The sequence below is a fragment of the Amblyomma maculatum genome, chromosome 9 (genome assembly GCF_055883805.1).
Source record: "Amblyomma maculatum isolate TAMU_Amacu chromosome 9, ASM5588380v1, whole genome shotgun sequence".
Taxonomy (NCBI): domain Eukaryota; kingdom Metazoa; phylum Arthropoda; class Arachnida; order Ixodida; family Ixodidae; genus Amblyomma; species Amblyomma maculatum.
Window position 1 is genome coordinate 40,637,208 of NC_139352.1, and position 26,872 is coordinate 40,664,079.

At 46.3% G+C, this 26,872-nt stretch overlaps 1 protein-coding gene across 3 annotated transcripts in view; it reads left to right on the top strand.

Annotated features, from left to right (window-relative positions):
* The window catches only part of LOC146178901 (putative protein kinase C delta type homolog), a 425,884-nt gene that overhangs the window by 367,374 nt on the left and 31,638 nt on the right, over positions 1–26,872 (top strand). For all 3 annotated transcript variants that reach the window (XM_084578644.1, XM_084578642.1, XM_084578643.1), the window contains one exon: positions 6,814–6,952. In XM_084578644.1, coding sequence (XP_084434770.1) covers positions 6,814–6,952 — 139 coding nt within the window. The remainder of the gene's footprint in view (positions 1–6,813; positions 6,953–26,872) is intronic.

Genomic DNA, 26,872 nt, shown 5'->3' on the forward strand with positions numbered 1-26,872 from the left:
TAATGAATGAGGCTTGACGGTGGATGCATTTTCAAACACCTGGAGTGAACCACACTAATAACGATTCCAAAGCCTGGAAAGCCATACAATGAGCTTGGAAGTATGCTATCGATACCTCTGATCAGAACCTTCTGCAAGGTAATGGAAACCATGGTCTTGAAGATCACTGGTTTATATAGTAAAGAACGCCGTCATCCCTCCTCGTCAAACAGGATTTCGCCTAGGGCTAGGACGTTAGGACGAACTTCATATGCTGCGGAATCACGTACTTGAGATGCACATCTGTTACACATAAGACGACCATTGAGAGAGCGAGGTTAAGTTCTGGGGTAGTCCACGTCGTTAACAAAACCTTCCAGGCTCAAAAAGCACGCCAAACTCGACTAAGTAGCCATATTGACCCTCCGCAGCCAAACAACATCGGCGTACCGCAATTTTCAGTTCTTTCGCTCATCTTCTTCAATCTTGTAATGACCAGACTTCCACCACTCCTTGCTGCCATTTCGTAATTCCATTATGTCCTGTACGCAAAAGACATCACCACTAAGCAATGACAGGTCCCGCGGGTGAACGATAAGACACTCCAAGTAGTCTAAGACACCATCAACGACATTTAAGAACAGTGGGCATGACCGTCCTGCAGTAAAATACTGAACGCGTCACAATTCTTAATCGTTCACATAGCCAGACCGTAGAAGTCCGGAGATTCATTTCATATAGGGTGGTGCAGTGGTAAGATGCCGGACTACTGTGCCGAAGTACCCGGGTTCTAACCCGACCGCGGCGGCTGCGTTTCGATGGAGGCGAAACGAAGAGGCGTCCTAGTGCTGTGCGATGTCAGCGCACGTTAAAGACCCCCACCCAGGTGGTCAAAATTACTCCGGCCCAGTTCAGGTGGCCACAAAACCAAGTGTGACAGATAGTGCGCCTTTCCTTTCCTGTGGACCAATTATTATTTTACATGTCTGGCCAACTCATTTGGCGTCTATATGACATACATATGCTGGGAGCGTGCCTCGACTACAACAGAAAGGGCACAGTTTGAGTCAGCAAAGAAAGGACCCAATGCCAGATCCTCCGAAACCTATTAGCGGAGTAACCTGCGTTCAGTGAGGTATAAAAATAGGAAACCCACCACCCAGTCATAGCCCTCTTTCGATAAAGTTTTCACATCACCTCATGAAAGCACTCAGACAAATTCCAGAAGCTTAACGCATAGTCACAGGTATGCCGAAGCAAACACCTTGGAGCCGCACACGAACGGTGGTACCAGCCGACATTCGAATATTGCTGAACAGGTGTATCTCGCCTAGAAGGACCTGCAGAGCTGCATGCTAGCTGGAATTCATAGCTGGATGATACTGCATACGAAACCAAAAACAGAACTTTATCTCTCAAATGATTACGTTCGTTCTCCGCGATTCCCAGTAGCTGCACTCACAGATTGCTGACCGTTCCCAATAAATAGCTTCACGGTGTGGCAACTGGGACCGACGCAAGCGATTAACAAAGGCGCGCATCCGTGGTAAAACCAACGGCAACGTCTCCACCCGACCCTACACCTAGATATGGCAGAGATTGTGCTCCCAACAGTTGGTGGCGATATCAGCCAGTATGGAGTTCCAAAGCGGGCTCCTGAAAGAGGCTTGGGTTGACATTACAAATCGCGTGTCAAATCGATGATGTCTTAAAACAAGTAAAGCATACAATTATTTTGGAACATCTTGTAAACACCACCCCTGCATTTATGCAGATCCTAGAGAAGAGCGCCCAGGACCACTGGCACGATAAAATTTGCGTGCAATGACAAGTGAAAATGTTTCCGTTAAATGCATTGAAGAGCCGTGCTCATCACTACGTCACTTTTGTGCTCAAAAAAGCGTTGGTGGTCTTGCTGAGCTCCCATAACGATATTTGAGATTATTGGGATATCTATCGCCTTTGAACTCAAACTCTTGTCATTTATCAGCTGTCAAAAAATTAATTGGCGCCCGTTGCATGCAATACAAAGTTCCGCTTGTACGCTTGCGCATGCCGGCAGTGAAAGCTTTATTTCCTTTGTACAATAAAAATAATGAGTTGGAACGCCTTTACGCGGCTGTAAATTTAGTGGCAAGAACAAATAATACCGCATAAGACCTGCCTAGGTAGTTATTTTTATTCTTCCGCGTGTAGCTGCACTAGCAGAAAATAAAAAGAGCAGCCACACCCTCTATCGGAGTAACATATTAGGCACCCCCTATGACGTTCTTCTAACACGACAGCTTTAAAACTCTCGCCTTGGTGTCGGCACCGTTGGCGTGCAGGGAAACCTCATACTACTCGAAGTGGTCTGACATCTCACGGGGGGTGGCGAAATTGAAATGTGAATAAAGCATTACATTTTGTGATTGCACAGTCGCAGCAATATTCAAGCGCTATCAGGGCACGCCAGTATAGAGCAAATGAATTGCGCTGAGAAGAGAAATGGAATTTGCGTGAGATGAGAACCGAATCCTAGGTCCTTGGATTTCACGTCAGGCCAGCTATGCTATTATCCTAAGCCGCCCGGCCACGCTCGTGCGACCTGGCTAAAACGGGGCTCTATATCTATGTCGTGTAGCCTTTCACATAATATGATAGCTAATTAACATAATAATAAAGTAGCTAATTAATCATGTTAATTAGTTATTAGGTACCTTAAAGGGCAACTCCGGAGGTTTTTTGATATTCGAAAATTCTAATAAAAATTTTACTGTATACGCATTCTGCAAAATTTGGGCGCCGTACGATAATCCGTTCGTGCGCAACGCTACTTTAAATATGCTGTTTTCATGGCTTAAGTTGAGACTATTTCTGTCGAAAACACTGAGTTTCTGACGTCACAAACAGTATACCGGCGTTACTGTCCACTTCCCGCATGATTATGAAATTGTGAGGCTCATATTAACTACCTCAGACATTTTATGCAATGTTTCATGATTTCCATACGTTATTTTCACCATCCAATGCACGTACGAGTGTTTTTCTAATACTGAGTGTGACGTCACCATTTCGTCACCTGGGACGTCGTTTCTAGCCGTGAAAGCAGTTTCGGTTTATATTTGCTGTTTTTCTTTTTTAAAAATACTTCTAATTGGAATTTCGAAAAACGGTTTTTTGTGTTGAAGTCAGGACGTGCCGAGGAATGTAATTCAATGAAAAAGAGAAAATGATGGATAACCCACCAAACTTGACCTTTAAGCATCCCTGTACAAGTGTGCAACCTACCTGCTAGACACAGCAAGAGTTCCTGCTAACGTTTCGTTCATAATCCTTCGAATTGGTCGCTGTTTTCGCACTACTCCTGTTGCTATATTTCCCTATTCCGTGCCGTACATAGGGAGGAGCCTGGAATATCCAATTGCGCATTCCAGCATCCGTTCTCGTACATCCCCAATGTGAACCTGTGCTCTTTCTCTTACATGATATCAGGGCCGATGAGCAACATTTTTTAGTCAACTTCCAACCCGTCTAACCCTGTCGGCAATGATAAAGAAGGGATATACGAATATTTCGTGAAAGTAGCTTCAAGCGTTCTACATGTTGTAAAAACGAGTGATCGGCTGCCAAGAAGTAAGTGATGGGACCAGAAGTGTACCCATCGGCTTGAGGGCAGTGATACCACTTGGTGGAAAATGAAATGACCTGAACTGATCGGCCAGAAAGAAGTAACAGCCCTTGATGACAAGTGACAACTAGGTGTTTCAATATAAGGTGTTGCAGTGTATCTTCATTGCCTCCGAGTCGGCACATCTACAGGTATTTACTAAAGAACACTTAACCACCACCTAAGTAGCCAAAAGAGGTGTCTTGTACGTGGCTGATTTGTGGACCATATTTAACTATAAGTATCATTATGGTGGAGCTATTGCCGGCAGAATCCACAAGACTAACGCGCCCTGCAGCTACCAGCAACACTAAATCGAAGTATTTGTTCGTGCCCAGACATGCGTGTAGGGATCCGCAAACACAACCATGAGTGCATGACACAAAACTCGATCTAAAGGCGTCTTTAACTTCCAATGATATTGCGGTGCCAATGTACGCATAATCGAAACTGGTGTCTGAGGAAATTAAGGGCGCAGTAGTTCTCTCACTCCAAGGTGAAAGCCTGAACGACGCTTTCGGGTAAGGCGCATGGAGGAGGTAGTGCGAAAAGAAAAAGATAGACAGAGGGGGCGTCCTGAAGTGTGATCGGATTAATTACGAGCGCGCGGGTATCTTCAATAACGGGCACCTGCATCGCACAGCTCAAGGAAGCCGTTTGCCTTTCGTCATCACAGAAACGCGATCGCCAGTAAGGTTCTATCCGGATACTCGGATGGAACTCAGTACCCAAGCGCTGAAGCCACCACGATGGGTCCAAAATATAATACAATTAGATGTTCCTGTGTAGCTGTTTTTTTTATAACTAATACTCTTAGAAAGCATCGTGAGAAGGCACCTTTACATAATTGAAATTCATTGTAACTTTTTCTAAAAAATATTCTTAAGCGCCACGCTTAGCGTATGTATCGCAAAAGAACATTTTCAATTCCCTGTAAAAATCAGCAAGTATCAACTCATCGTCTTCTCAAAAACAAAAGCATTTTCATTGTGATTTTATATAACCCCGCCTAGCGCTTCCTCGTAGAGAGGCTCGAAGGGTGGCTGCTCCTGGTACTTAGGGGCTGGGACTGGTAGGTCACTTCCGCTTGCGGTGGAGGCTAGCCTGCCACCATATTTTTATCTGTTGTAGGCCGTCATTGCACCCGCTACCGTTTCGGTGGTGGACGACGGTTGTTGCGACGCACATCTTTCTCTCCTCTTCTTTTTCTTTCTTCTCTATTTCCTCTTTTGTCCACACGACGCTGCGGAGGTGGCGCAGCTACACAGCCAGTAGCAGGCCCGTGCATTTTCTTTTCCTTCTTCTTTCAGTCGCAACAACAACGCAGTGCGATTTCACTGTGATGGAGAATTCCTGGTAGTGTACCCGCGAAGTGAGGTCATATTTCTAAGCCAAAGTTTTAAAGCACTTCAGTGATCCCATGCAGTGTGGTGAAGACGCTAAAACAAATTCCAATTTAAATAAGCAACACGAGCAAACAACTAATGCAGTCGGTTCACGTGGGCTCTTTCTCTCTGGAGGTCAGTGGTAAGTTTGTGTTTGTGGTGAGAAGGAATTTTCAAATGCATGGAATGTGTGTCTGTGTGCGATTGTCTTTAAAACTGTGCTAATATTTTGGAACAAATCTACCAGAAATCGTCTTGCCTAAGCAAATATTAAACCACCTCTTAACGTATATATATATCTGCGTGTTCTCCAGTGGTTAATATGTATCGAAACAATTTCTAATTCGTCAGGGGCAATACTCGTTACAACTCTAGAAATCTATTTCTTGCTTGTGTTTATTCGTCTTCCTCGCGCTGACAAGTAAAAGACATGTTACAGATATTGTTAAGTCGTCCCGATATATTCTAGCGCAGCAAGCGGAGTTGTTGTCTTATTACCAATGCTGTTTGTTTTATTGAGAGGGTTCAAGGATATAAGTAGCACAGAACACTAACAAAGGAAAAGGCACAAGTGCATCTGTAAAACACGAATCGGCATTTTTCATGTGCACCAATAAATACGATGAGCTACCATCGAGTGGCACGCCACTAAATTGCCCGCCATCTTCGCTTCTAAACAGTCACGGCGCATCGAGAGGATTATTTTGTTTTCAAGTCAAATACTTACGCAAACAAAACATGCTTAAGCCCAAAAAGCATTTAACTCAACAGAATTGAGGAGCCAGGGTCACTTTGTGTATGGGTTTTATGTAAATGGAGCAGCAAGTAGTTTCCTTTGCATTATCAGTGCATAACGTTGCTATATTTACAAGCATTACAACTAATTACGTGCTCCACATTCGCCTGAAGGCGCCGAGTTCGGCCAATCTAATTTTTCGATTACGCTTTGCAACAAGCTTCTTGTCTATAATTTGCAAGCGCTGCCTTCAGTGGTTAGTGAGCCTCTGATAGCATAAGGGAAGCCCAGCATACGCTCATCTTACGGTCAACACTATCACAATTAATGTACTAGTTACGCTTGTAACAAGGACAATGCTCCGCCTGATGTACAAAGGACAGAAAGCGCAGTACTAAACGGTGCATTTTTAGACTAACTCTTCGAAGAAAATATTGAGCTGTGACGCTCCCTCTGTACGCAGTAAGCATGTATGACACAATTGCACACTTGTCTTACCACAGCGGAATAAGAGAGTTGTACAGAAGTCGGTTCACAACATGCAGTACCAAGTATACCTGCACCACGCTCAGTTGACTAAGGCATATTTTAAAACATATTTCGCAGTGCACCACTTAAGACAGGCTTCGATCTCCTATGAATATTTTTCCCATTGTCTTCTGTAATGTGTGGAGCACTCATAATTCTTTATTATCCCCCTTTCGAATTCTGTAGTTTGGTATCTCTTTCTGGTAATATCTCCTCATGCTACCATGAAAGGTAGAAGTCGTCTTTTGGGCCACCAATTTTTGCTGAAAATCTGTGGAAATAAGCTGCCACACAGTGTATCGCACGACCTCGCTACTATCATCGGAATAATTAACTAATTACGCTAATGGGTTAAGGGCGAGATGACAGTCTTCTGTATGTGCCCCGCATTCTCTCCTCACACCATCTGCTCGAGGCTCACCATACAGAGGTGCGTCCTATGGCGTTAGGGAGCATGCGCGTGACGTTGCTGTGTGATGACCGAGCGTGCCGTGGTGTGGCGACTAACACGTGTCACGGTGGGCCCTGACCGCCAGAGACCTGAAGCTGGACAATGTGCTGCTGGACCGCAAGGGGCACGTCAAGATCGCCGACTTCGGCATGTGCAAGTGCGGCCTGGCCGACACCGAAAAGACGTCCACCTTCTGCGGAACGCCGGACTACATCGCGCCAGAGGTGAGTGCACCATCTCATTCAGCCTGAGCTGGCTGTAGCTGGTCACTGATTAGCTATCCAGTTTACCGATCGATCAGCCCTTTATCAGCCACATTTTTTGACAAAATTATGAAGTGGAATATGACCACAAATGGTCCGTCATACATATCGATGAAAAGCTCAGCCAACCTGCGATGTATTTTACTTTTTTAGCTTAAATGGCGTGTTTTATGCCCTATAAGGATTACATAGTAGCCCCCTACTTAAAAAACACCTAGTCACTCACTCACTTCACAAAAACAAAACATTGAAAACAGGGCTTCGAATACACAACGGACTTGTTCATGGTTTAAAGGAGTAAAGACGCCAAATTTTGGATGCATTTTTCTTCTTGTTAATAATACGTAAGACGTTATACTGTACATATACTGTGCATAGATCACAACGTGGTATTAGTACACTACAGGTACATAATTTACAATTGAAAATTTTCCTCACTGCTTTCAGTGTCTGTACACACTAGTAACCACGTGGCATTTGCCTAAGAACGCTAAGTAATTTGTAATTTAATTTCCTTTCCCACCGGTTCGGTTTCGGTCTCAACTATCCATCGACAGCTGTGACGTCAGTGTTACCTAACGAGATAGATAGATGAAAACGCTTATTTAAAGCTACAACAATTTAGAGAAAGAAAGGCTGATCAGGTTGCTGGTCCGGGACACCGTTGGTGAAATCCGCTTTCCGTGGTATTTCGACGAGGCCTCGTTGTTCCTCGAGGTACGAGTTGGATAGCGCCGCCTTCCAACACTCCCACGTCGTCTGATTTATTGTGTCAATACTGCTAGTTTTATGACAACAGCATACTGTCTAGTATTAGTCTGTTTTCCCGGCTCAAAATCTACACTGCGACGAAAATGAATGGAGCTCAGTGGCGGAAAACGCAGCTAGATTATTAAAATACATATTTTGTAGCCTTCGAAAGTAGCAGCACTATTTTGGTTTATTAATCCTCTAAGCAGGTCTTGGAATGTCTGCCTTTCAAGACGCAAATGCTGTAATATCTCGGAATACGTTATCACACGACAGAAAGATGCCTTGAAAAAATTGCGATCTAATTAACTAATCTCACCTTCATCGTTTTTACTCACTACAACGCAAAAGTCAGCCTGCCTCAAGAAGAGGAATCGGAATCAACGAAGCAGCGATTATGTCCCAGTCTCTTCATACCTCACGTGACTTGGAATTAGCTTTGACGCTATAACCATTGAAATTATTTAGCCATTGAAATTATATACCGGTTGTGTGCGAATACCACGTGACGATCCATGTTCAGCAACGTCTTACTATCATTTAAAAGACAGAAAAATGGATTCAAAATTTGGTGTCTGCAGTCCTTTAAATCAAGAACTAGTCGGTTTGTATTTGAAGCCTCGTCATACAGCGTTTTCTTTTCGCGAAGTGAGCGACTAAATGTTTGTTTAAGCGGGTGTGTCTCTTGCCTAAACAGAAAAGGGCCATGGGAAGCGAAGCGCCTTTCTTAAAAAAGCACAAAACAGTCTATCGACACATTCCTGGATTTTTACGTAATTAATGCAACTACCACAGCCTCAGTGCAAATACGTAATTCAAGACGGCGAGGGCTAAGGTAGTGAAGGCTACGTCGTGGGATTTACAATACAACGCTCGTATGATCATCCAGTCTGAAAAGCATTACGTCACACACCTGGTACCCAAACATTAGCGTTGCGCGAACGTAAACTTCAATGTAAACTTTGTTCAGTCAGCTTTCACTAACTGACTTTTCTTTCTGACTGGTTTTTGCATCGCCTTTTTATTTTATTTTTGGCTGCCTGGCAACAAATTGGATGCATGCTATGCTTGATGTACTAGATTAGTTTAGGAATGCTTGTTTTGTCGACGTTCGCACTGTGTTTTTCTTGGCACTGCATGAGTCACGACTCAAGAACTGTGCCGTATCGCATGCACTCTTCTTTCTCCAGCCCGAATTCAGGCAGCCCGGCTGTGCAAAGGTAAGACCTGGCCGCGCGCTCAGGTGGTATAGCGTACCGTAATTTGTCAGCTCGGTACCCAGCAATCGGATTTGCCACACAAAAAACACAGCCGTATTATTTATTATGGGCATAACTTCACGCCGAATTTTAACTTTCACCTGTATTACATAATTTTGCTTTAGCCACTATGTATTCCATCCTTTTTTTTTTCTTCAAACCTCGAAGGTAGTAGATTGTACGAAGAATGGAACAAGAGGACATGAGTGAAGCCTATAACATGTCTCAACAAAACAATATGTAACCTCGTTACACACAACACACGTAACTGCCTATAGTAACGAACCCGACTGTCTGGCTTCCTCTTCTAAATCACACTTTGCATATCCAAATGGTTTGGTTTGATTTGTGGGGTTTAACGTCCCAAAGCGACTCAGGCTATGAGAGACGCCGTAGTGGAGGACTCCGGAAATTTCGACCACCTGGGGTTCTTTAATGTGCACTAACATCGCACAGCATGCGGGCGCCTTGCTTTTCGCCTCCATCGAAAAGCGGCCGCCGAGGGCGGGATTCGATCCCGCATCCTTGGGAACAGTAGTCGAGCGCCGTAAATCACTGCGCCACCCCGGCGGGACAAATCATTTTTAAAATGCGGATTCGTGCAACCAGTACGCGCAACATAGCGTTTCTCGACAGCACAGTGATTTGGACACGGAAACGTGGCGTTAGAACATAGGCCCACTAAAACACTGGAGATAAGAATAAATATGTTCGTAAGAGAGTAATTGATTGAAGGCTAAACTGTAAACATTGCAAAAGAGGGCAAGAAGTGGAGCACACAGTCCCGTACATTGTTCAAAGATTTCACGATGCTTCACCATGAGCAAGCAAGATTCAGTGCTATATAATTACTTGCCTTCTTCGTACACCTGGAGACATTCTTTTGAGAGGTTGAAATAGATTGCAACATATGTCTTGACTTCATTTGCATTTATTACTTTTATTCGATAAAGTGCGAACAGGCACATCAATCGATACTGGCTTGAATGACGATAAATTGCATCACATGTGCATTTTAACAGAATACATTATTCTTTATTACATCTGTAATGAGAAACGCTTGAGAATCAAGGTTAAAACAAAGAATATAATTCCATTTTCGCCTCACTTGCCACGGCAAACCATCTTGTCGCGATCAGTGATCGCCGGAAATAGCAGAAAGGGTACGGTTTAAAAAATCTCTCTGAATTTAAGAGCACAGTTTAGACACCTTGAAGTTTCTCTTCCACGCTTCCTCGTCTAATATTATATGCATTCTGAACAGTAACCACTCAGCTATGCGCGCAGTCGAGAAGGCAAGCTGAACTCTCCTAATCTATAATACATACTGGTTTTTAAAACAAATTCCTAATGTGCAACGCTTCCACCTAGCAGGGCAGTCAGTCTAGGGAGCGTTTTTTTTTTTTCAACACTGTGCTGTTAATTTACATAACAAACGACTTCTGGAAAGAACACGGCGTCGCGGTCGTGCACGTCTTTCGCGAAACTAATTGCTGCCCCTGAGGCATAATTTAGCGGCAACCGGTGAATACTCCCCGAGAGAGCAACTCTTCCGCCGCAGAATATATTATTTTCACATTTCATAGAGTAAACTGGGGATCCAGAGTTTTAAATTCTGACTCCAACCGCGTGCGCACTGCCAGGAAGTCGCCTCGTTAACCAACGCGTCTTTATGCGCAGCTTCGGGCGAAGCAAAGGTCCTGAAGTTTCAACAACCCCAGGCGTGCTGGAAGCAACCGTGTAGTCGAGAACACGCTTCTTTACTACATCTTGATACCTTGAGCATGCAGAGCTTAATGTTGGCGAAAAGTTCAACGGGGCGTGGACAACCAAAAATCCCTCGCACGCACGCACAAGCACCTATGCAAAACAAAAAGTGAATAATAGCTGACACTCTGTTTTAAAGCATTCCCATTCAAATAAAACCCTTAACCGCTCCCCCACCCCTACATCCATGAAGCAACTTAGTTCTGCCGCAAAGTAAACGCCTACCGTAAGCAGAAATAAAGACGTAATAAAAAAAATAAAATAACACCTACAAAGCGCTTAATTTTAAGGGCGCCAAAATTTATTTGACGCTCTCTGTTACGCTGCCACAGCTGACTCGTTTTTGTTTTTTTCTGGGAACCCGTCGCTGATGGGCGACGGGCTCCCACTGGATCAATTCACGAGCTCCATTGATGATTTGCATTCTACAAATAATAAAAATAATAAACTTGTTCACAGGAAAAGAAAGGCGCTGTATCTGTTACACTTGCTCTTAGACACCTGAACCGCGCCGTAAGGGAAGGGAGGAAGGTGGGAGTGAAAGCGGAAATAGGGAAAGGGATGCCGTAGTGGAGGGCTGCAGAGTAGTTTCAACCATCTGGGGTTCTTTCCCGCTTTTCTTTATTCTCTATATTCTCTTCTATCTGCACGAGGCAGCGGAGGTGGCTCAGCTACAGAGCCAGTAGCAGGCCCGTGCATTTTCTTTTCCTTCTTCCTACAGCCACAACAACAACAATAGGGCTGGGGCTGGTGGGTCACCGCCGCTTGCGGCGGGGGCTAGCCTGCCACAGAAGTTCTATCTGTTGTAGGCCGTCATTGCACCTGCCATCGCTTAGGTGGTAGACGACGGTTGCGGCGCGCGTCTTTCTCTCCCTCTTCTTTTTCTTTCTTCCCTATTTTCTCTTCTGTCCGCACGAGGCAGCGGAGGTGGCTCAGCTACAGAGCCAGTAGCAGGCCCGTGCATTTTCTTTTCCTTCTTCCTACAGCCACAACAACAACAACAATAGGGCTGGGGCTGGTGGGTCACCGCCGCTTGCGGCGGGGGCTAGCCTGCCACAGAATTTCTATCTGTTGTAGGCCGTCATTGCACCTGCCATCGCTTAGGTGGTAGACGACGGTTGCGGCGCGCGTCTTTCTCTCCCTCTTCTTTTTCTTCCTTCCCTATTTTCTCTTCTGTCCGCACGAGGCAGCGGAGGTGGCTCAGCTACAGAGCCAGTAGCAGGCCCGTGCATTTTCTTTTCCTTCTTCCTACAGCCACAACAACAACACAACAACAGCACTGACATGCCTCTTCGTTTCGCCTCCATCGAAACACAGCCGCCTGCACGACACCTTATTAAAAAAAAAGAGGAGGATGCTTAATCCCTGCCTTTAGGATATGACTTCTAGAAGCCTGTGGTCATATGGGACAAATGCGCAGCACTGAAAATGATGCAAATGTTTCATTGAACGTAAAAATTGCTGAGGATTTGATTTAAGATTTGACTTAAGACGCGCAGTTTGCGCTATACCTCCGCAACGGCGTATAAAGTCATGATTAGTTTTGGCGGCCCTGCAGACTGGCGCAAAATTTGGCAATAATTCTTGACAATTATAGGGTGCTGTAGCAGCGACTTCTTTCCGACTTCACGAGTTGTATATGCTGCCAGGTATTACAGCGGTCTTCCTTGAAGTTCTCGGAGAAAATAATGCTTTAATCTGCAGACATCATGATGGCAAAAATTCGACGGCCTACTTCGATAAACTAGGAAAGACAGCTACTTCTACTTATGGGCGCATTGCAGGCATTAAAGAGACCATGAAATCCTACAACAATGCTGTATGATTTGATAACCTTATACCAGCTTTACTGTTAAATGTTGTACAAATGTCATGCAGTACCATGCATTGTCATACGTTTCCTTCAGTTTTTAGAGCTTTGCGTTTAAAAGCGACTCAGATTTCGATGGACGCCCTTGTGGAGGGCGCCTCAAATTCCGACCACTTGGGGTTACTTAGCGTGCGCTGACATTGCATAGCACGCGGTCGCCTTGCTTTTCGCCTCTGTGGAAAAGCTGTCGCCATGACCGATATTCGATAACTCTTCCTTGGGTTCAGCATCCTAGCGCAGTGTATACTCACTAAGCCGCCGCGGCGGGTCATACATTTTGTATATTTTGTTAATGTTTGACATTTGTAGCCGACGCCTGTAAGAGGTTATTGCACCACACAGCTTTTTTGAGCATAAAATTTATGAATACTTCCGTTTTTCTTCGCACCTTTCAAATTCGGCTCGGATTCATACAGCTTGTAGTCATGTTGGAAGCATTCGGGGCTGGTCGGCGCTCAACTGCAACAGCCAAAGCAAGGTTATTGGCTCTCGTTATCACGGGGCGCTTTTACTTTATGACCGCTTTGGACTGAAATAGACTAATAAATTCTTCTCAACTTCGGAAAACTGCGCAGTACACAATATTTGAGTTAAACTGCACTGCGGAAGGTGGATTCGCAGCGCGAGCCACCCAAGGTACTTCTATATGGACGCCGCCAGCTCTCCCAGCATAGACCCCTTGTGGCCAGAGTAGGACGCTACCGATTAAGAGCTCACCAGCACCGCCTTCAGTAACAGTTCCGTAACGGAAGTCGATGAGATTACGATAGTTCTCGCCAGCGTTAAAGACAAAAAACAGTACAGACTTTTAACAGTTATCTCAGACTTCCAAACGGCTTGTCGTCAAAACTTCAAAATGTTTAGAAAGATCACCATACATACTGCGTCATATGTACTGATCATCCGGATGAGCACGATAGCCCAAAATGGTTTCACCACAAAATAGGCCAGCCTGAGCGAGAGCCGAGCTTTCCGGTATTACGAAAATACGACGTAACCCGAAACCATATCCGAGTATCCCGCCAGCAATATATACTCCGAAGTTCACTCATAACTTTGTAGGTAGCAGTCGGTACGCTACAGAAATATGCAAACCAAAACATTTCTAAACCACTTCATTTTACACAAAATGCATCCCACCAGTCCTGGGGCACCTGCCCTTGTAGCGAGGATCGACAGAATAATTCTTTATCGCAGAGCACGGGGTTTCCATCACATGAAGATTCTCACCTACTTAACGCCACAACGAAGCACGAGCAGTGGGAGGCAGCGCTGTCTAGCGGGTGCCTGTAAAATTATCGTAGACTGAAAGACCGGAGCTGTATTCGCCGCAGAAGCCGAAGGACTATGGCAACTACTTACCAGATTCGCCAACATCTGTATTTAGAATAAAATTCTTCCGTTCATTCATTCCTCGCTTCATCTGCAGGTGAAGCTTTGTGCGTTGTCTGATAGCCGGGAAACTCACAAGTGGGATCGTGGTCATCGTTGCGCGTACGCCAACCTGTATGTTTTATTGCGAAAGCAATACTACTTTCACTTTCAAGCCTTTGCGGTGCGACGGTGGTGCACATGAAATGACCTTTCGCATGACCTCTGTGTCCTCACGCCTTAAAGCTTAAATGACCTCACGCCTTAAAGCTGGGCGACCAGCTCGCGCCGTCCGTGAGAGGCGGCGGTGTGCATGAACGGCGGCCTAACTCCCGCTCTCTCCGCCAGGAGCGCCACAGTTGTTATGACGTCACGCCTCAAAGCTGGGCGACCAACTCGCGCCGTTCGTGAGAGACGGCGGTGCGCATGAACGGTGGACTAACTCCCGCTCTCTCAACCAGGAGCGCCACAGATGTTGTGACGTTATACAGCTGTATAAAGCGGCGACCGACTCGCGCCTTCCGTGAGAGACGGCGGTGAGCATGACTACTATGCCGCCTACTGCTAAGGATGCTTTCGCAACCTACCGGGCTTAACCAAGCTAAGCCTCTGCCAACTTTTTTCTAATGCGAAAGCATTACTAGGCTATGTCGACAAGGTCGTGTCATCGAAACGTGTCCGAAGCTGGTGTGTCGTTCTCAGAAGAGTTGGGATCAAAAAATGGTTGTGATCGATAGAGGATGATATGAGGAGGCTTCAGAAAAAAATATGTCGACAGGATGGTTAGTCAATTAACTTAGAGCCAAAATGTGAAAGTAAAATCAAGCATACGTCGACATTAGACATACGACTAATGCTGACGTCTTATGGATGCGACGACGCGCCAACCGGAAGTGGTGTGTGTCAGGCTTATATGGAAAAGAAAGGTATATTATCTGCCACACTTGTTCTGCGGACACCTATACCGCGCCATATTAGAAGGGAAGAAGGTTGGAGTGAAAGAGTAAAAAGAGAAAGGGGTGTCGTATAGTGGAGGACTCCAGAGTAATATTGACTAATAAAGTGGAGAGCTGGGCCAGTTGGTACATATTGGAAAGGATTGAAACCGGCGGTTTTCAATCCGCTGGTTTCAATCCTTTCTAATATGTACCACCTGGGGATCTTTAATAACGTGCACTGACATCGCACAGCACGAGGACGCCTCTTCGTTTCGTCTGCGTCGAAACACAGCCGCCAGCGGTCGGCACAGAGAACTTTTTATTTACACCAGCGGATGAAGGAGCTCCGTCCCTCTGTCGCTTGGCGCGGATGGCGCGGACACCGCCTCATACGCAGGCCGCCAGACGTTATTGGCCGGCGGCGCCCCAGGCCAGCTGGACAGCGGCAAGCCGGAGCAGGGTCCAAGCAGCGCTGCACGGTCTCTCGGAGTTGCGGTGTCAGATCTAAACCCCTCCCGGGAGAAAAGGGGCAGTCCCAGATGATGTTCACTATTCCCTGGGATATGTGCCAACATCGACGCAGGCGACAGGAATGTACAGCGAAACAAAGCAGACGCGGCGGCACAGGAACCACTGGTCGAAGGAGCGGCAGTGTCGCACTTCACCAGCGTCGAGCAGAGCTTCTGCATCACGCCAGTTAGGAAACTGCGCTCCAAAAAGTGACTATAGTTCTAATACACACTTTGCGGATGCTTATGGATTGTCGCACCATCAAGAATCAGTAGAAGCTTTCTGCTATTGCCACCATTGCCTTCTGGAAATAACTTTGTTTAGTTTTTTTTTTCATTTTAATTAACTGTACAGTTATGCCTAAGAATTTTCGCTACTGTAACTCGTCAACTTTTAGTACGTAGCACTACTAGCCACAATCACGGATTTCGCCGATATCTCTCCGAAGCCGCTCAATCTCTCTCTCTCTCTCTCTCTCTCTCTCTTTCTTTCTTCGTTAACTTGAAGTGGAGAAAGAGAAGGTGGCGACGCGCGCGTCGCGCGCCTCAGCAGTGAGGAGGCGGAGCGGCCGCATAGTCGCAGCAGAAGCCGCTCTCTCTCTCTCTCTCTTTCTCTCTCTCTCTGTCCATCCGTTTCTCCGTGAACTTAAGGAAAGCCCCGCCGGGGTGGTGCAGTGGTAAGACGCCCGACTACTGTGCCGGAGTTCCCGGGTTCGAACCCGACCTCGGCGGCTGCGTTTCGATGGAGGCGAAACGAAGAGGCGTCGTGTGCTGTGCGATGTCAGCGCACGTTAAAGATCCCCAGGTGGTCAAAATTACTCCGTAGCCCTCCACTACGGCTCCTCTTTCTCTCTTTCCACTTTCACTCCCACCTTCCTCCCTTCCCTTACAGCGCAGTTGCGGTGTCCACAGAGAACAAGTGAGACAGTTACTGCGCCTTTCCCTTCCTACAAATAAATCAGAACTTAAGGAAAGGGAAGTGGCGATGCCCTCATCACGCGACTTAACACTGAGGAGGCGGGGCGGCTGCATAAATGCACGCAGTGAGAGGAGTAAGACAGCGAGACAGGCACGTGCCAGTTGCAGACGTGGCGGCCGTCACTGGGCAGCATTTCACAAGTGTGTGTTACTCCGGAGTGAGTTGCTCACGCGTCCTCGACTTCGGCATCTCTCCCGTCACATCAGTCACTCCTCAGCCTTCATGGTGAGCGGCTCCGAGCCGCTCACCGCGACGTGAAGCTGCTTGTGCTTACCTCCGCGCTTTAACTGGCGCTCGCCTTCAAGCGCGTTTCCCTATCTCTTCTCTCTTTCTCTCCCCCTATGATCCCACCCCAGACCTTTCGGCTGCAAAACAGTGCATTGTAAAGATATACATTGCGGCTGTTTTTGTTCATTTCTGAAGATGGTGTAAGCAAAGCTGAGGACGCGGCTGCGCCGCTCGTTTGCTTCGCGTCGCAATGGATGAAGCCGGGCCATCAGGCGCTGCGGCGCAGGTTCGCCGTGATTGACGTACTGAAGTATAACGGTTAAGCAGTGCTACGCACCTACTTCGAATTTGATTAATTATGCAAATCGGTCATAATTTTTTTTAATTTAGCGGTGGTTGTGCATTTATCAACAATCTGAAAGTTTACAACTTAGGCTTATACCGCTGTCACACGGGCATTTCGAAGGCCCTCGAACCGACTTCCTATCGACTCGAAGGCCTTCGAAAGCTGCCACACGGGCGATTTCAATGGCCATTGAGTCGATAGTCTATCGAGTCAATGGAACAACTCAGAACTCTATCGAGATCTCGAAGGTCATCGAACGTCGCGCAAGGTTGCTAGCGTTGACCCGAGGAGCGTCACGCACACACGTGCACAGCGCGTTTACGATACAAAAACGTGAACAAGCGTTATTATTTTATATCTTTAATTTACGCGGTAAAATATTAATACCCGTAATAATTTTAAAATAGCATCGCTCTCTTTTTAGGCGTATTATTAATGTACTCTCTACTACTGTAGCATGCGCCGCCGAGAAAAACAAACACAATGAAAAGCACAGTCGTATGAACGCCAACGCGTTAAAAACAAAAAAAAAGTTGTCCTTGAATAACGACTAAACACTTGCAGTTACTAAAAAAAAAGACAACAGTTAAATTTTATTTTACATTTATAGAGCGATTTTAGTTATTTAAGCAAAACCGAAAGCAACGATAGTGGCGCCATAAATGTCTGGCGCCGAACACCACAACTATTTCAATAGCCTTCGAGCTTTGCCGTGTAGCAGCGGCACAACTCCTTCGAGTTCGATCGCGATTGAAAATCTCGAAGGCTATCGACTCAATCGCCTTTGAAAATGATCGTGTGACTGGGGTATTAGTTTTCTTTAATGGCCGCCGGCAGCGCCACTATTCGTAAACACCCGTATTTCGACCAATCAAAAACGTCATTATATATCTATATATATATATATATATATATATATATATATATATATATATATATATATATATATATATATATATATACACATGGGCACCGTGGCAAGTTTCGCAACTGGTATTGTTAAAGAGATCTGGGGGTCGAGCAAGGAGGTTATATATATAAATATTTGGGTCGAGTCTACATCCGAGCGCCATCTACCGGAACAGTCACAAAGCCTTCTCTGACGTAGCGCAATTTCGCCCGGTCCAAAAGCGAAGTCGGCGCTCCTCTCAAATCTTACTCCGTGCTCGTGACCCATGAGAACCAAGTTCAATCTAATATTCTGCCAACTCGGCCATCTAATGCAATCTCGTGACGTTACAAAATCTGCACACCAATCAATCGCCGGTCACATCACCTTTCAACTGCAATTTGCCAGATGCTTGCTCGCGATGTTTATCTCGCAATTACAACGCCGGCATTTTTGCAAAACGAGGCTTTTAACGCTGTTGGGCTAATAGCAACACCTACCAGCATTTTGTTTTTCTTTAAAACTGTTCTTACTTTCACAGTCACGGTGTTTCGTAAGACTGCTGCAAACAAGTATCTGTCCAAGACCTAAATTAAGCGTGGCAACATACGTTTTAAACCCCGACAGTCTGCTTGACGCTGCTCTCACTAATCCATCGTAGGCTTCTCGCAGCTGCTGTTCATCGTGTTTACTCTCCCTGTTGCAAGGTCAACGCAGCATTAGCAATGATGACGCCTTCGCTAGCATTGGCCCCCTTGATGGGCCATCCGCGCTGCTCCTCGGCGCGTCCTCATCATCAGTCTTTTCGTCACGTGTTTTTCGGACGGCAACGTCGCAGCAGACGCCGCAAATAGTGTCGTGCAAACCTAGCACGTTTCCCTACCCTTTCTCCTCAACACGCCGCCTTCTTCTCCTCGTCCGTTATCTCCTAATCTATGCGGCTTGCACATAACGTGAACCGACGCGCTCAAAATAACCATCACGTCTTCTCAACCATTTTTTTTTTCCACGTATTTCTCGGATCGTTTTTCGGGAACACGCGATGCGTTGTTCGGGACGATGTCAGTGGAGGTCTTTTTGTCGGGCCCGCGCTCCGAAGTAGACGCCGTTGCCGCTTTATATAATATCAAGGGCCGTCGTTGGCTGCCACTCAAACTGTGACGGCGGCAAGCCTCCGTTCCGGCAGGTGACGTGGACTGCTTCCAGGCGGGATGCCTTAAGCTAAAAGCCCGACGATTACGAAGAAGGACAACAGTTGCGTGACGAGAGAAAGTGGCGTATATACGCCACTGAAGGATCGGCGCAAGAACAACAACTCATCCGCTGATTTCCCCGAAAGATACACAAAACCTCGAAACCCAGAAAAAAATAAAGTTGGAGCGTAAGCGAAAGCTTCGAAGGCCGCGTCGGTCTAGCCCCCCCCCCTCCCCCCTTTCTCTGGCATCCCTCTATTCCCTTTCGGCTGAGCACATTTAGAACTGTGTCAGGAGGGTTCCCGGGAATAAACCAGGCCGCAGGCAATGCCAGCCGGGGAGCTTTGCGCAGTAGCTTTGCTTCTTATTGCAGAGCCGTAAAAAGAATTCTCTGAGGCTGCATTTATAGCGTTGGCGGTATTACGCTTGTCTGTCGCGTAACTCTTTGATATTGCTGTGTACGCGCGGATTTGTGCAGGTCTTGCACTTTAAACCTTTCTACGCGACTTTACCGTTTCGTCCGTATCCCAAAAGCTGTCGCCGTTGGACACCCTGCGTGAAAAGCGTGCTGAACACACTCATCATGGATGCCTGCTAGAAGGTGAAGCTTCAATATGTGTACGTTTTACCGTTAGTATCAACCACAGAGTGGCTTTTCACCTCCGAGATTCTAACAGGCAACCTCAGGTTGTGTACCAAAATCAAATGGTCACTGATAAGCCACAGCTGCCAGTAGTTTTTCTATTAAGTTTATTAAGGCCTTTCTTCACCCACACTCACAGTTCGACGGAATCATCCCTTGCAACCTAGTTTCGAGGACTATGACGCAACGTTTTTGAAGTTTCTTGTGCTTATAGCTACGTGATATCCGGCTAACGTGGCGTGCTCTCTCTTTTCACAGCTATGGCGGCATGTTGCAACTTCTTTTTCGGCTTCGCCACACGTCTTGGCTAAGCAGTGTCGGTATCGCGCTTCACGTGGTGGCTTTGAAGCCATCCAGGGTCGAGTGGGCATCAGTTCGCCGAGTTGTGAAAGATAGTATGGGAATAAGGTGAACTTCTGTCGTAGTGTCCCACGAGATTTTTAACTTTTCGTATTCATTTTGTGCTCCTTACTCTCGTCCTACAAGTTAAACTTGATAAGATTGATATATTACAGCGGTGCTACAGCCACACTGTCACTCCTTACTTGTACTCTTATTTGTTGCTTGCTGTGTGCCCCGAGACGTCAAACGTGGTTGAAATGCGGTGAGACGATATCATGCATGTACTAAATAGCCCGGGTATTTGTGCATCATTTCAAGAAAATATTGTCGTTGAGAAGCTAGGCCAGCATATGGTAGAATCTGCAATGGCGTGGAGTAGATGTCATTTCATTGAAGGAAAAAGTTGTTAGAGCAATGCGAATAAGATATACCAAAAACCACTGTACTCGTCCACCCCGTTACCTACAGCGAACATTTATGTAGATCTGCATCTGCACCTTTTACTAGCAGCTATCGCGCGACTGAGCAAGCGAGAGTCATTGCCCTACAGACTAGGGGCATCCCTAATCAAAAATGAACTGACGCCATTCACTCCGCGCCGTGCACCAATATGATCTGGTCTCCTGATTTGGTGCTGATGTTCACTTTTAGTCTTCGGTATTTGAGAACACGTATCGATCTTGTGCTGACTTGAGGATGAGAACCCATTTGTGTTCGTAGTCTTCTTGGGCTTCTTTAGAATGCTGCGCGTCTTGCTTCCTAAAGCGAGAAAAGGAAGTTTTAGCTTCTGCATCTAAAATGCTTTCTCGGGATAGTTCTTGGTCACCTTTTACCAGAGACAGCACTGCGTACATAATCCTTTCGACCATCTTTTTCACCGCACTAGAGGCTCGTTTTAAAGCTGGGATTTGCAGTCGCGACCTACTGATATTCTCCTTGGTCACTCCTTATTTTTCTTCTTTCTTGAGCGCATATTCTGCGACAATTGTTCCCTTTTGTTCTCATCACCACAGCGTGCGGCAAGAGGCGGAAGTGTGGGTCCCCACTGAGATACGACATAAAATGGTTTGATTTGGTTTGGCTTGTGTGGTTTAACGTCCCAAAGTGACTCAGGCTATGTCAGACGCCGTAGGGGAGGACTCCGGAAATTTCGACCACCTGGGGTTCTTTAACGTACACTGACAACGCACAGCACACGGGCGCCTTGCTTTTCGCCTCCACCGGAAGGCGGCCGCCGAGGCTGGGATTCGATCCCGCATCCTTGGGCATAGTAGTCTAGCGCCGTAACCACTGCGCCACCCCGGCGAGCCCGACATAGAATGGAGCAAAGCACGGAGTCGACTCGAAGGCGGTTGAACAAGAAAACGGCGTCATATGTCTAAATTCCCAATAGCTTTGCACTGATCAAACAAAGTGGTTTAAAATCACATATTTCAGTTCGAAATTATGAAATAAATCACATTCGTACTTTGCATGTTTCATTTGTGTGGTGCGGAAATTATAGACAAAGTCGTGAGAATTGAACGCTATAATAACAAAAAACCGCAATATGTTGTTCATGAAGAGCAACGGTGCTTTCAATAAAGCAAAAAAACTTCCTAATTAGAGTCCGTTATCGTGGCGGCGACAAAAATACGATGCGCAGTGAGAGTATACTGTGTACTTCTGTCACCTGACGAAATACTATCCGATAATTCCGGGCTACGCGTCGAAAACTTCACGTTGGCCAGCTCTAACTTCTATTTATTTACTATATTTTCTTATGAAAAGGGGGAGGGGGGGGGGGGGCGAATTGTCGATGATGGTGAGCTTGCTTGTCACGCACAAGGATCCATATAACTGTTGTTGCTTAGTTTGTTGTTGACTACGAGCTATAGACACGCATCCGATTAAAAAGCCGGTATTTCCGGAGCCAACTTGTTCCGAGAGTTCTTCTCTACGCATGTAGCATGACCACAGACGTCAAGACATCGCGGTGTTGTTGAAAGGCAGCACGTTGGCTCATCGTTCGGTTCGGCGCTCCGTGAAGTCTATACGCGTCAAACTGTCCGCGAAGAATTTCTCTCGCACGACGCGGCGACACTTCGGACAGGAGGTCACCGCAGCGTCAACTCGTTGGATGCCCCCACGCTTTCGCATTCTTCGCTATATACTCTGCGAGAAATCGATTAACGCGGCCGGCTTCGGCATCTGCACGACGAAGGGCCATCACTGAGATCGATAACGGCTTGCCGGAATGATACGTAATCAGCGTTTTGGGCGACGCATTCATCCCTTATACTGCCACTATATGGCGGCGGCCCACGAGCAGCAGCCGAACGATCGATCACCGAATGCGTTCGGGTACTGGCCACAGAAGTACACCCCCCATGTCCGCCGCAGCGGGATTTCTTCCTGTTTACCGCAATGGCATTGGACGGCGCATTCTCGCTTTACTGGCATCAAACGTCGATGCAGAGCGGTGGGCGATATTTTCACCGCGTGACAGCCTGGATATTGGAACTCGTTAGCCATACAGCCACTGCAGACCATATGGGGAAGAGTTAGTAACTAATAATCAAGTAGCCAGCTGTTTATATCTTTTCGAAAGGGGGGGGGGGGGGGGGGGGGGCCTTTCCTCTTGGCAGCGGTGTAAGGCTTTTGTTCTTGTTTGCGTGAGGTTGGAAGGCAGGAAGGTCAACTGCACTGTTGTACCGCGCCATGCAGTTCATTTCGATTCGCTATTCTCAAACGACCGCGCAGGCAGCAATTATTACCATTTCCCTTACCTCAAGCGGCGCAGCAAAACGATGCACATATTCATTTGTAGCCGTATGGCTGCGCTTGGGTGGATGTCAACGAGTAATTACTCCTTATTATATATTTACTCAACCTTGGGGGATTCCCTTAGATATTTGACCGACAACATTCCTGCTTTGAGTCATTGATCAATTCGCTCTCACCCTACCATCTGGTCTGCTGGCCGTCCTGGTTAGCTCAGATAGCAGAGCGACTGCCTCGGAAAGGCGCTGGTCCCGGGTTCGATCCTCGGTGAAGTTTTTTTTAACCAGCAATTTTCTGAGAGAGTTGTATAGCTTTCTTTTGTAGCCCTATGACAGAACTTGGGTGGATGTCAATGAGTCAATGGCATGCACTATTGCGCTATGTCAACTCCCTTATGACATAGCACAATAGTGCATGAATTTCTATGTCACTGAAACACATCACCAGCGGTCATGCCGTTATCACCTATCTTTCTGCACTCAGGTTAGGTTTCGTAAGGGAAAAATATCGCCTGATTTCCTCGCCACTGCAGGGCATTCGAAAATGAGTTTTTCTTTGCTTGAAAATGTTGCTTATTTACGCGCTTCACTCTTCACAAAGCGGTACGAACTCGACACGGACAGGACGAAGCGCGCACTGACAACTGTTTATTATGACAAAGCTTTTCACAGATTGGCAGCTGTCACCAGGCTTTACAAGCAGCATGTACACAATCAGCCATTCTCGCTCTCTTCCCTTGAAATAGTGAAATGTCGTAGTCTTGTCTGCTGCTTCGCACTCCTCATTGGCATGAATAAGCAAAACGCGATCATTGAAAAAGCTATTTAGGGGTTTTATAATTAGCAATATTATTGCAAGAGGTTTTGCGGTAAATTATGCCAACAGCAAGAGAGTGTTCATTTCTGAGCACACTTGTTTCTTTTATCTTGAACTCACAAGAATTAGAAATTTCTGGTAACGTCCTCTGAAACCATCTGCAGACATGTCTACCATGGGTGCTTTTTGAATAGCTCCCTTGTGGGAGGTAATAAAGCGATATCAGCGTCATTTCACACTTTCAGGGAACAGTGCAAGATACTGCAAATGGCACCCAAAAAACGATGTTCTTGCTTCTAACGACAGTCACATCAAAGAGTAGGTAAAGTCCAAATATATATGAAGGAAAGAAGCCAAGGAAAGCATTGGGGATTGTACTTTGTCCTTTTTTTTTAATTTTTACTTCATAATCACGTAAATTAGTAATGTAATGTGTTTAGGGGAAAGCCACTCTCAAGATTCGTATACAGACAACATTAATACCCAAGAAAGTAGCAGGGGGGACAGCGGCCGATGTAGCTCAGTTGGAAGAGCACCGGACGCGTTATTCGGAGGTCATGGGTTCGGTTCCCACCATCGGCACGTTGTTTTTCTTTCTACTTTGTGTTTATTTATCTTTCCCCTAAACACATTACATTACTAATTTACGTGATTATGAAGTAAAAATTTAAAAAAAAAGACAGTACAATCCCCAATGCTTTCCTTGGCTTCGCCGACTGTCGGCTTCTTTCCTTCATATATTATAACGAGTACCCTCATTTCCCCTTCATTTATCTGCCTATATATATATAGGTTGCAAAACGGGTTCTGAAAACATCTCGCCCGCCTATGTCTGCAATGGCAATCGGCCTGACCTTTGTCATCATCTGTGGCGACCATCTTCATTCAAAGCTTCGGGAGCGTGTGCAGATATCACGAAAAGGTGCAAATGACTGTGATTTGTCATGCATTGCACGAAAGTCGAGACGGTTCATTAATGCGAAAGAGGAAAGTTGGTAATGCTCAAGGGGGCCTCGGCCCTGCGACCCTGCAGCCATGAAGTAGGCTGGGAATTATATTAGCCTTCGTTGGCTCACGTCATCTATTGGTCCTTTGCTCACTACTTAATACACGCTCTCAGCCAAGGACTTTTCACGGTGGTCATATGTCGCGCGTCCTAAGGTCCTTACCGTCAAAATTAAAATGGGACTTCATTATTCAGCGTGCTTGGAAAGGTTTCATCGACGAACGGTAATGCCACACGAGGTCGGTGTCAATTGTAGTTCAGGGTGTCAATGATAAGCTTTTTTTTTTTTTTTTTTTTTTTTTTTTTAGGTCTGTAGCTTCGATGAGCAGAATTCGACGCTCCGTTCAGAGTAGCTCTTTCCTAAAGCCACGGTTCAGAGGATCATCTTCGAACCGACGTCCTGAGGACATTCGAGAGGACCAGAAAGAGCCGAACACCTCGGCAATATCTCTACGGTTCAAGTACATGGAGTGTCACACCTCGAAACGAATAAGAAAAACAAAATGTCTCTCAGACAGCCGTCCAAGCGGAACAAGAATGCGCTTTTACAAAACGCTGCTAGGTTTTTTTAAAGCGGATAAAAAGCACTAAAAGAAGCATAAGTATAGATTGTGGTTCCGGAACCACTGCGTTGAAAGAGTGGCAGCCCTCACCGCCCACGGCGCTGTTTTTAGAACGCACGCCGTGTGCGCTGAGCTTTGTTGTAGACTGAAAGAGTGTGTCGTCACTTTGTTGGTCTTTTCTACTTGCTCTGTTTTACGTGTCGGGGACGGCCTTTGTACTCGTCGGTGGCTCATTAGGCGCGGCGCGCGGAAGCCTTCTTCGCGTCTTTGCGATGTCGTTGGATCCGGCGAGCTATGTGCGCTGTTAAATCGTTACTCTTCGCGCCAGGGCAGGTGATCCGTAACGATGATGGCGGGCAGGGCTTCTTTGTTTTACTCTATAATGGCTGTACATCTCGTCGGAAACAGGTCTTTCAGCGAAGACGACGCTTCGTCAGGTTTAGTTACTTCTGGAGGGGACAAACTGAAAAACGTGAGAAAAAAATGTCAGTGACGTAAACGTTAAAAAGGTCGTGCCCTCGATCCAAACGCCTAAAATTGTTAACGTTGATCTGAGCGCATCAGTCGGAACATTTTATTCAGCTTTTTTTGTTGTTTTCTTGTTTTTAATTTGCAGTGCTTCGCCCGAAAAAACGCGATGAGCAAATTATTCATTTAGCAATTTCTCTTTCCTTTTTTTTCATCAGCAATCTCCGTCTATGCATCACTTTTCCTTTTTGTATTTTTGACTCACATAAACGGTATTAGCGATTAACTGAAAGCTGGAAAAATAAAACTAAAAGCTCTCCCGTCAGTTCCTCTCTAAGGACAGTGTATATGAAGCGTTTTTTCTTTTTTTTGAAGGAGAGGAGGGGGGTTGCGCGCAAAGAATTCCGAAAGAAGACCAATCACCACACTGACTTAAAAGGGTAAAGTTTCAAGGCGCACGTGACACGGCACAGTGTCACGTGCATTGCACGGTGCCTGCCTGTGGGCAAAGCTTAGATTATATCAATGCCAACCGGATCAGCAGTTTGGGGACGTTGGGTAAATCAAAGCCACTCCTTCCTATTGCCCTTTTTTCACGCTCCCTCACTCGTCAGTCTCCGGCAGCTTTGTATCAGAGAACAGCTCATCCGTGGCGACATACGGTGCAAAGGGCCAACGAACCTTATACTATCCGTTGCTAGGTGCCATGGAGGAAGGAAAGAACTTAGGAGAGGCCCTGGCGTCACTTTTTTGAAGCCCGCGCGGCCGCGCCGCGATCGGACGCTGCAACGTCTCTCCTCCTCATTTGCCCTTAGCATTTTCTTTCTCCGTGACGCTCACGTACATCGGGCCCCTAGCAACGCTGTTGCTAGTGGCCCGAGTTTTCATAGCAACAGCGATGCCGTCGCTAGTGGCCCGACTTGGCTAACCCTAAATTTTGACGTCACTTCCGCCACACTTTCTCCAATGTATTGGGAATTAATGGCAAGGGCCTCTCCTAAGTTGTTTCCTTCCTCCATGCTAGGTGCCCTTCGCAGCCATTACAGCTTCTCGAAACAACCCCTCCTCCCCACACACACACACACGCCAAGACAAAAAAAAATAACCGCAGAAACCATTACAGCGCACCTTTTCCTGCGCGTTTACAGTCCTGCGCTCCTAAGGGAGGAGGGAGGTGGGGG